The sequence below is a fragment of the Phyllostomus hastatus genome, unplaced genomic scaffold (assembly GCF_019186645.2).
Source record: "Phyllostomus hastatus isolate PE091 unplaced genomic scaffold, TTU_PhHast_1.1 phas_contig_80, whole genome shotgun sequence".
NCBI classification, from domain to species: Eukaryota; Metazoa; Chordata; class Mammalia; order Chiroptera; family Phyllostomidae; genus Phyllostomus; species Phyllostomus hastatus.
The window spans coordinates 39,848,836-39,859,750 of NW_025333960.1; the positions used below are offsets into that span (position 1 = coordinate 39,848,836).

General features: G+C 58.1%; 1 protein-coding gene across 2 annotated transcripts in view; it reads right to left on the reverse strand.

Moving 5' to 3' along the window:
• The window catches only part of SMAD7 (SMAD family member 7), a 30,720-nt gene extending 20,316 nt beyond the window's left edge, over nucleotides 1-10,404 (reverse strand). The window contains exons 1-3 of one of the 2 annotated variants that reach the window (XM_045850186.1): nucleotides 8,170-10,404; nucleotides 6,767-6,820; nucleotides 1,090-1,161 (exon numbers count right to left, since the gene is read on the reverse strand). In XM_045850186.1, coding sequence (XP_045706142.1) covers nucleotides 1,090-1,161; nucleotides 6,767-6,820; nucleotides 8,170-8,779 — 736 coding nt within the window. In that variant the 5' untranslated portion in view covers nucleotides 8,780-10,404. Of the gene's footprint in view, nucleotides 1-1,089; nucleotides 1,165-6,766; nucleotides 6,821-8,169 lie in introns of both variants that reach the window. The other variant, XM_045850185.1, reaches the window with a different exon arrangement.
• Nucleotides 10,405-10,915: the final 511 nt, after the last annotated feature.

Sequence of the window (10,915 nt, forward strand, 5' to 3'; positions counted from 1 at the left end):
CCCCACCCAAGACAGTTGTGCAGCTTCTTTCCATCAGAGCCATGGTCCTACACCAATGCACAGACAAAAGCAAGAAATGACAAATGCCCAGACCCTGCTGGAATCCCCCCAACCACCCCCCTGGTTACTTTCCTCTGGCTTTAGCTACTTCTTTAGAAAATCCAGTGACGGCACACTGGGGTGGGGAAGACAGGTGGAAACAGGATGGCTGGGAAAAAATGGCAATGCCTTTCAGCTGCATCGCTAATGAGTCTCCAAGTTGATCATTCTGCTCTCTTGCCCCTCAGGAGCAATGATGCTCAGGCCACCCAGGGACCCCCATCTAATCCCATAATCCTCCGGCAGCTCTGAGGAAAACCGTCCCTCCTGGGTAGCCGTGTTAGCGCCTCCTGTCTGCAGTGCCCACCCAGGTCCTGCCGCTGCGGCACCCTGCACGACGCTGGATTGGGGATTAGGACGTGGAGAAGCATCAAGGCCATCTATTCTGAACGCCAGTCCTACACTTGGGATCTCTCTGAAAGGTGGATCCATCCCCCTGAAAGCACCTGAGGCACAATGGGAAAGAGCAAGAACAAGAGCTGAGACCTATGCCCTGACTGGTGTGGCTCCATGCACTGAGCACCAGCCTGTGAACCGAAAGGTCTCTAGTTCGATCCCTGGTCAGGGCACATGCCTGGGTTGTGGGCCAGAGGGGCAACAGATCGCTGTTCCTCTCCCTCTCCTTTCTCCTCTAAGAAGTAAATAAAATTTTTTTTTAAAAAGGAGCTGAAATCTATAAACACTTCAAGCCAGGAATTGCTTAACAACAACCACGAAACACAGCACAACACCAGTCCCAAGGTGGACCCTGCTTCCTCATCTGAGGGGCGGGCCCAGCATCCTGGCGTGTGCGGGGCTTCAGCACGAAGAGCTGAAGGACCCCAGAGTCACCAAGGTCGCATCCAGTGTAATGCACTGAAAAGTGAGAACTCCAGACCAGCTGGGGTGACAGGCAGCCATCCATCCACTCCCATTCCTCCCATCTCCAGCAATTTCATGAGGGAGGGGTCCTCCTTGGAATTGCCAGGAAAATCTGAGAACTCATCTTACCTGAAAGCCCCCCAGGGGCCAGATAATTCGTTCCCCCTGTTTCAGCGGAGGAAGGCACAGCATCTGGACAGTCTGCTGTGGATTTCAAAAGGGGAGAGAAAGAAACAAATACAGAAATAAATACATGAAAAAAACACCAAGATTAATTTTTAAGCACACTCGAAACAGCATTCAAGAGAAACCAAACATTCCACACTGCTGACTCCCGGCCCTGAGGCTGACATGAATGGGCTGCTCAGGCCGCGCTGCCCATCGGGAGACGGACCGCAGCGCCCTGTCACCGTCTGGGCTCCGGGAGGCCAGTTAATCATTAGGCGAGTCAGGCTTGATCACAGACTGGCCGGAATTTCTCTCTTCTTGCAAATCCCCCATGCAGGGAAAGCAGGTAGTTCCCAAGGTCAAAGGAAGCCCCGGTTCTGACCCTCAAAACGCAGTGGTATCTCCCTGCTGCCACTGCGCCCTGAGCCTCTTTGCTCGGTCCCAGCGCCACTCTGCCATCCCCATGGACCAGCGTTTCGCCCTCATATTTTAAAGACGGACTTGCCAGTTCCTTAAGACTTTCTCAGGACAGGCGCCGGGCTAAACGGACTTCTTTTTCCCTTTTTAATCAATATGCAGTAACTATAGGAAAGCGTGTGCATCCCCGGCACAGCTCCACGAACTGTGCTCAGGCTCACACCTGTATGGAGCCACCACCAGGTCGAAACATCAAGATGGAGAACATTCTCAGCAAGGCTCCCAGCCAGAGGGGAAATATTCTACCTGCTTCCAGGCCTAGTCCAAACTCCCCATCTCTGGAAACCATCCCGGACGGACGACCCTGGACTGGTGAGGTCCAGCACCCTGCCCTCAGTTCCTACTACAGCACCTTCCTGGCACCCAGCGCCTGGAACTTCCTTCTGCTGCCTGCACCCGACCCTTCACCTTCAGAGCCTGTCTGTCCTAACTCTACTCACAAGCTTCTCTTCACGTTTTTGTAACCCTCAGGTACTAGGCACAGCGACCTAAATGTTTACGAGGGTAACGACAAATCTAGCTGAGAGACAGACTCAGCAACCTCCCTGCAAGCAATTAAAACAAAAACTAATGCCCAGGAACCAGAACTAATGAATCGCAGGAAACAAAAATGCACAAGACCCTGTAAGCATATCGCGCACCTGGCCGATGCCAAAGTTACTGAGAACCACAGCGGAAGGCTGGTCTGTACAAGGTGCCACTGCCCTCACGGGGTTAGGTGGTACAGACGCCAGCCCCCAACCCCAGGCCACTAGCAGGAGCACCTGCGGGGTGCACCACCAGCTTCCCACTGGAACCGCAAAAGAGCCGTCCAGAGGCCCGCAGCCCACAGGAGCCCCACAGGGGCCCAGCAGCTGTTTCCATTACCTGGTGAAGGGAGGTGGGGGGCCTACAGGTAGCCAGAAAGCACCTCTGGGTTTCTGCTGCTTGCCCCCGCCCCCATGCCCCAACTCACTCGCTCTCATCCCCTCACCAACTCGCTGCAGCATTCTCCCCCGGGCTGGAAAAACAACTGTGCAAGAATTCTCTTCACCAGGGGAGGGGGAAGCAGGAGGGGCCGCGGGCAGGGAAAGAGAAAAGACTGTGTGTGATCTCATTTTATCAGCGTAAAGTATAATTCCTCACAGGAATATACAGTTTTACAGGATACACTTAATCAAATGGAAAACAATAGAGGAGACAGGAAATGGAGTTGCTTGTTAAATGGTGTATACCCTGTACTTTCTGAACTACTTTGATGGCCTTCACCATGTTCTGGAGATCAGCTGCTCCCTACCCCCAAATGGAAGACAGCCCCACATTAGACGCGATGACTTATGCAGGGCCACGCCTCCCGCCCGGCTTGGGCTGGCTGAGTCCCAGGGCAAGGTGTTTCAAAGGAAAGGCCCGGCAACTCGGGGCAGAGCTGGGACCACGTTCAGGGTGTCGGCCTGCCTCAGATCAAAGGTAAGCCAGCCCCACACTGCCAACCACAAGCGTTTTATGAAATGGTGCTCTGCCCTTCTGCAGAGCCTTTGATCTCAGGAAGGATTTACAAACATTAATTAGGCCTCCCTACCACCCCTGTGAAATAGCAAAGTAGACCTGCTCGACTCGTACCCGGGTAAACTGAGGCGCCATTGACTAGCCCAAGGGGCCACCCAGTAAGCTGGGCCATACCCAGGAGCGCAGCCTCTGTCCCATCGCTCTCCGTCCCCCGGCCACCAGAGTCCTCACTCTCTCCGCTCCCTTCCCCTTCCCTGCAGGTAGCCGGGGCTGAGACTATCTTCAGCATCCAGACTGGCCTCAAGCTACTGCCAGACTTGTAAAATAAGGTCACAGCAGCCACACCCCCGTCGCTCAGCCACAAAAAAACTCCCCTGAGATGGAGCTCTACTGCCAGGGTCTCAGCCTCCGTCTGTGCTTCCCACTCCCCAGAGCCCAGAGCCCAGAGCCCAGGCTGGCAGACGGTCGGAGGCCTGCGCATTACCAAGCCCCCAGTGAACGCTGGGTGCCCTGGAACACGCACTCCCTCTCCCAGCAGCAAGAGTCCTAGACGATGCAAGCCAAGGACGGAGCTGGTGAGAGGGGCAAAAAGGCGAAGCAGCTGGAGTCCCACTTCCCGCACCAGGAGAACGGCCCCCGACACGCCAACCCAGTCCTGTCAACTCAGTTCTGGGCTTCCCAGGTGCCGTCCAGGACAGCAGAGCCACAACACCGCCGCCACCGCCGCCACTAAACCCCAAGTGCCCCTGCTCTGCCCCAATCCACAGTCTCGGTCACAGCAGGACAACCTACCCCTGCATTGGAATCATGACATTTTTTAGACAGGCACATCATCAGGCCTGCAGAATCGATGGCTGAACCAAAAAATAAGCAAGTCAATGGGCCACCGATCTAACTCTTCGATCATCTGGATGTGGAGAAGGGCCTGGAAACGCTGTGCACAGCCTGAGCCGGGAGGTCAAGGCAGGCTGGATCCCAGTCTCCCCAGCTGGGCTGTGGGGGCTCCATCTGCCAGTGGGTGCTGGCCAAGTGGGTCCCCAGCCTAAGCAGGTCCAGTGCACCCGCAACAACCCCGCTCCCATTCTTCAACCCTTTCAGACCATGAGACACTGAGGAACACAGGGAGCAGAGCCTACAGAGCCACCTCCCCCAGCACCCCAGCACCCCCCACTCCGTGAAGTGAGATCTGATCTTAAAGACCAGCCCCCATCCCTTGTACAGTGAGGGCAGGGAGGGCCCGCCTGGCTTCGGGTTGCCGGGAGGCCCGGCCACCCTGTCCCCGGGTCCAGCCGCATGGAAGGCTCCTTCCCAGAAAGTGCTGCTGGCAGTCAGGTCTACAAAGGTCAGGCCCTCGCGGAGGCCGCAGCCCGGTGGCTTGAACCACAGCAAAACAGCTTCACTTTCAGCCCCAGTCCCTCCACAGGCTACAGGGCAGGGCCCAGCCCCCTTCCCGCGCCTCTTCCCAAGCTGGAGCCTGCACAGAGAGGATTCCCTGAGTTGTGCAACTGGTTAAGATTTTAACAGTTGTCCATTGTAAAAATCTTATGACTGGTTCTCACCTAGTAACCCAAGACCAAAAATTCCACCTAGGGCTTAGAAACTTAAGAATGCAAGTGGCTGATCAGAATTCCCCAGCCAAAGACTCCCCTCCCACAGAGAAGGTGAGGAGGAAAACCTGGGACAGCATCCCATCTGCACATCTGACCTCATCGCCCCTGGTGGCCACCGGTAAAACCAGCCCCCCCACCACCACGTGTCAGGGAGCGGGGAGCCCCCAGCCCCAGACCTGGCGGCCCTTCCCTGGGTCAGGGCAGTTCCTTCCACGGGGACTTCCCCTGCCACGGCTGCTGCTGCTGCTCCTCCTCCTCCTGTCCTTACACAGCGATGCCTTTTTTCATTCCCTTTTTTGTTTTATTTTAAACAAAGCATTTTGGGTGAGTAACCAGCTGTTTGAGTTTCCGATTGGCAGGTTAATCACTTCCTATTGGCTGATGTGGAGAACTTTTCTCCCCCCCCCTTGGAAGTGGCACATTCCTGTCTTTGTGGCTTCTCTGTTTACACACATTTTGCTACCTAATGTCAGCACTTGCTAATGAATAAATATATCACTCCACTCACTGAAAACGAGGGCCGGGCCTGGCAGAAGGACGGCTTCAACCCGGTGAACAGATTTATTCTGGTGTCTTCGCAGGAAACCCAAGAGAACGTAACTCTTCTCCTCTACGGTTTCAGGAGGCTTCTGCGAACATTTACCCCTAGCGTCTAGGTGACTGGTCTCTCTTTTAAGGAAAACCTCCAAGTGTGAAGACGACGGAAGAAAAAACAACAGGACAGAGAGGTGGCCCCCTTGGAGAGAATTCTTGAGTCTGGGAGCAAAAACCCAGTCAACTTATTCTTTGAGAAACAGCGCCTGATAATTTCAGCTAACATTTGTTATAAATACAGAGGGCCGATTATCTACTCATTAATGACCATTTATCTGGTGTTTTGTAAATCGAAAGCAAAATATCACATGCTCTGCAGGCCACTTATTAAACAGGCACCAGGCAAGCAGCAACGCCTCCCGACTTGAGAAAGCCGTGTGGAGTCCCAGGGGGGCTGCGGGCTTCGGTTACACCGTTCATTAAAGTATTTAATTTATGACAACGCCCCAGCAGAACTTTTAATTAGTGGGGGGAAAGCCCAACAGCCAAAACTCACGAAGCACAGGACTTGAGAATTCCAAGAGCAAAATGAGGCCCAACCCTTCACTTCTCTCAGAACCTTGGCAAAAAAATAACATTGTATTTTTCAGGCAGCCAGACTATAGGACACAAAGTTTCCAAGTTAGGATCCCTACTTTCCAGCTAATGAATCTCCCACTGTCCTAAGAAGGGGCTCCTGGACCCAGGGGCCACGCCAGTTGTCACCCCCAGGCCCCAGTTTTGCTGACCCTCTTCTCCCCTGGCACCGTCCGGCTCCATAGGGTGAGCCCCACGCTGCCAGCCAGAAGCTGAATGCAGACAATCACCACAGGGCTGGTGCCAGTCTCAAATGAGCTTTTGCCCTGGCCCCATGCCATCTGGTGACAAAGCAACAGGCAGAGAGCTATGCTAGAAACTTTTATAGCCCCAACCTAGAACTCTGAGCAAATCCAGGGGGAGTGCTGACTTTCAGGGGAGGGAGCAGAGGGAACCCACTGAGGGTGGTTTTGCCTTTGCTTCTTAAAATCTTGGACGTTTTATTCCCCACACAAGTCTCCTCTGCACCTTTTTCAACTGTCTTCCCTTCCATCAAATTACCCCTTCTTCCCACCCACCCACCTACCCACCCCTCCCCCAGTCCCCAGCACTCCCAAGTCTGAGTTCTCCCATCAACCAGCCCTATCTGGCTCTCCAGACACTTCTGCATGGATCAAATTCCACGTGTTAAAGCTGAGCCAGCTTCAGTCACGGTGTGCAAATAGATGAAAAAGGAACAAATTGTAAAGCATATCTAGGAAACTTTTTTAAGTTATATATCTACACACACACACACACACACACACACACACGGCAAACTTCCAACAGAAAAAACCTGTAAGCCCTTCCAGGCAAACCCAGCACCTCCCCAAGCCACTGCCTGGACAAAAAATCCGCATTCTGGAGGCTGTTTCTAACTTGAGAGAGAAGGGATATTTTTAAAATCATCTACTCACCAGTTGGTTTGAGAAAATCCATCGGGTATCTGGAGTAAGGAGGAGGGGGAGACTCTGGAATTAAGAAAGTAAGAGAAAATAAAGGCCGAGCCATGAGAAAGAGAGATAGAAACTTGTGATAACAGAGGCATTCTTCTGGCCCAACTGTTTGTCTTAGCTGTGGGGGTTGGAGGCAGGGCCGCGAGGCGGTGATTGCCTTGATATTTAGCTGTCAGATAAACAAAAGAGGCCGCCTGGCGCCAGCCCCGGCGCTCCGCTCCTCCACGTCTGCGGACGCCACCGCGGCTCGGCCGGCCTGGCTGGAAACCACCCGCTCCGCCGCGGCTGGGCTGGCCCGCGCACTTCGCAGTTCCCCGGGCGGGCGGGGGGCGACAAAGGCCCCCTCCCAGTCCGCGGACTTCAGACCCTGTCTCCCCGCCCTGCCTGCCCCCGCCCTCCCCACCAGGGACTCAGATCATCTTCGCCCCCGTCTCCCGAGTAGGCACCGGCTCGGGGAGCGCCCCGGGGGGCTCCCCCTCTCCCAGCCCCACCGAGACGCGCCCCGAGTGCGCTGGTGAACTCAGGCGGATCTGCTGGCGCCCGGGGAGCGCCCTTCCCACGTCCTGCACAGAGACGCGGAGAAAAGGGACGCAATGGAGGAGGCTGAGCAGATAGCGGGGGAAGCCGGTGTCTCGGCCCGGGCCCCGGCGCAGTAAATAAGGAGCAGCGCCGTCCTGGAGGAGCTGGGGACAGACCCCCGCCCCCGCCCACCGGTTAGTTCTGTGCTTTCTCGTGCCGTGAGAGGGGGAACCAAGGGACACCCCACTTCTCCTGAGTCCCTGTTCTTTATAACCCTGGGCTGGCAGAGTTGAGAGGAGATACCCAGTTCGGCCTCCCATCCTAACTCTCTTTGCCCCAAAATCTCCATGGCTGCACCGCCAGCGCAGAATCCGGGCCACCGAGCCCGACGTGCCTCTCTTTATTTACTGAAGGAGCAGAGACTCGTCGGCCTTTACAACTCGCTTCTCCCAGCCTTCCTTGGCGGGCTTGGACCGAATCCAACTCGGCCACACACCTCAACGCCTTTCCGGGTGCGGGGGAGGCGTGACCCCTACTTCTCTCTGCACCCCCTAGCTGATCCGGAAACGAGGACGTCTAATTTGTAACCGCAGGTCTGCAGAGTGTGCACAAGCGGCGCCCGTAGCCCCATTGGGGCAACAGGAAAAAAAATTGGAAGGGAACCCCCAGGGAAAACCCTTTCAGTTTCCCCTTGTCCCTTCTTTACTTCTGTCCTCAAGTCTCCTCCCAGGAAAGGCTGAAACACTCCCCTCCAGAGGTGGCTGCACACACACAGCCCGTGGAGGCTTTTCTTCCACCACTTGAGCGCCGCGGGGGGGAGGGGAGGGTGGGCACAGAACTCTTACCTAGTTCGCAGAGTCGGCTAAGGTGATGGGGGTTGCAGCACACCAGCTCGGGGTTGATCTTCCCGTAAGATTCACAGCAACACAGCCTCTTGACTTCCGAGGAATGCCTGAGATCCGGCCACCTGAACACTTTGCACAGCAGGAGGGGGAGCGAGTACGACGAGGGCGGCTGGGCGGGCTGCGAGCCAGCGGGCGCCCCCAGGCCCAGCCTGCAGTCCAGCCGGCCCGGCAGCAAGAGGCACGCGGTGCGCGTACCGCCGCGGGACTCCACGGCCTGGAGCAGCAGCTCCAGCTGCCGTTCCTTCAGTTTCTTAAGCACCGAGTGTGTGAGCGCCTTCAGATCCGCCTCGGGCCCCCCGGCCGCACCGGTGCCCCCGGCTGGGGGATGGGGGTGGTGACCTTTGGCACCTCGGGCCGCTTTGCCCAGGCAGCAGCCAGCCCTGCTTGCGCCGCCGCCACCGGCCCCATGTGCCCGGCCGTCCGTCGCGCCCTCTCCCCGCAGCTCGCCGCCTCCGCCGCCTCCCCCCGCGCCCTCCTCCTCGTCCTCGCCGCCGGGCGCACGGCTCCTCCAGAGACGCCGGACGAGCGCAGATCGTTTGGTCCTGAACATGCGGGGCGAGGAGGCGAGGAGAAAAGTCGTTTGCCGGCTAAGGAGCGAACATGACCTCCGCACACCATGAAGAAGTCGGGTGCCGAGTTGGGGCAGCAGGCGCAGGCGACAACAGCAACAGCAGGGGCCCGGGCAGGAGCGGCGGCGGCCCGAAGGGCGCTCCGTGGCATGCGCCAGTCTCCCGGAGGCCGGGACGCGTGCGGGGGCCCGGAGGCGCCCGCCGGGGCTCGGGGGCCCGCGCTCCCGCTGCCCCACCCCGCGCTGCCCGAGCCCTGCGCGGCTCTCGGGCCCCGGCGCACCCCGGAGGAAAGCGGCCGCCGCTTCCCTGGGGTCGGCGAAGCCTGCCCGGGTCGGCGCCTCCCCAAAAAGAGGCCCCCCCGCAGCGGCTCCCGAGTGTCGGGCTCGCCAGCCTCGGCTTCCTACATGGAAGACCAGCGGGGGCAAAAAACGAAAGGTGTTGAACTGAGCTGGTGGAGGGAGGAAAAAGCCTCTTTCCCCCTTGCTAAGCAACTTAATTTGGGGGTGGGGAGAAGCAGGCAATTAAAAAAAAAAAGCAGGCACGCGATTTATTTTTTTCCTCTATATCCTTAGTAACCGGATCTCCTCAAATTCCGTGCACACGAAGACTCGGGGGAGGGGGCCGAGTGGACTTCACCCTGCATGAGATGTCTGGCGAAACAAGAAGGCTCTCTCAAAACCTAAGAACCAAATATGCAAAGCCCAAAATGAAAAACACCACCTCCTCTCACCCTGGAGGTCTGGGGCCGTCCGACTGGAACTGGGATTTAAAAAAAGAAAATGTTTACAAAGTAGAAGAAGACGTTTGAGGGGTGGAAAAAACGTATCCACGAGTTACATCCCCTTTTTTTCCTTGCAAATCCCCGCTGGTCTTCCTCTCCTTTTCTTCTGCCAAAAGAAAAAAAAAAGCTGTATATATTTTTAATCCACAGAAAGCTTTGGCTAGACTGCTTCAATCCTCCGCATATAGGTGATTTAGAGGAGTCTCTGGTCTTTCCTCCTTCGCTCCCAGGGGCTCCGATCCTCTGCTGGGACTTCCTCGGGGCTGGCGGGGCCGCAGGGGCAGAAGATGCTGCGGCGGCGACTGCGCCCGGCGGGGCTGACAGCGCGGGGGAGGGCGGCGCGGCAGCCGCGGCGGGCCCCTGGCGGGTCGCGCGCTCTCGCCCTCCAGAGCGCAAGCTGCTGGCTAGTTCGGGGGCCGCCGGCGCCCCCTCCCCTGTCCGCGGCTGACCGCCGGGCTCTCCGTAAGGGCTGCTCGCCTCAACCCGGCTGCAGCAGCAGGAGGCCCCGGTGTCCTCACGCCGCCTCCTCTTCCGAGACTCCTCGTCGCGCCCGGGAGCCTCCTTGTCCCCCGTCCGCCCTCTCCTGGCGCTCGGGTCCTTCTGCCGCCTCCGGGGTTCGCCGCGCCGCACTCAGGGGCTCGGGGGCCGGGCTCTCGGCAGCTCGGCGCCGGCGGGCTGGCTCCGTCTGGGGCAGCTCTCTCGGGCGCGGCGAGCGGACCGAGCACGGCGCGCAGCTGGCTCGGCTGGCGCGGCTCGGGAACAGGCTCCTCGGTGCACGGAGCAGGCGAGCGAATGTGCCCGAGGCTCGTTGCCTCCTGCAAGGCCTCCCGCCCCCGCCCCCTTCCCTCCTCCTTCCTCCCCCTTTCCTCCCCCGCCCCCAGCGGCTGCCGCCGCCGCCGCCTCCCCCCACCCCCCCGCGGGCCCTCTGCTCTGCTGGTTCCACTGCGCAGTGGCGCGCCCGGCTCCGGCTTCGTCACGTGGCCGTCTAGACACCCTGTCGCTTTAAAAAAAAAAAAAAGCGATTGTGTTTCGCAAACAACAGATCGGGTTTCTAAAAGCTATTTCTCCCCCCGCCCCCAGCCACCACCACCCCCTCCCGGGTTTTCGGAGAGGGGGAACCTTGGAGGCGGGGGGCAGTGGGGGGTGCGAATAAAGGTGGGGAGCAAAGAAGCTCCCAGGACGGACTAAGACCTGGCCGGATCAGAGGAGAAATGAGAAGCCCCGAGAGCACCCGGCGGGCTTCGCCGGCGAGTTTCGGAGCGGAACGAGCCGGTCGGTGGCCCGATTTAGACCCAGCCCGTGGAGCTTCGCAGTGGCTGTCCCGCGCGCTTGCCCA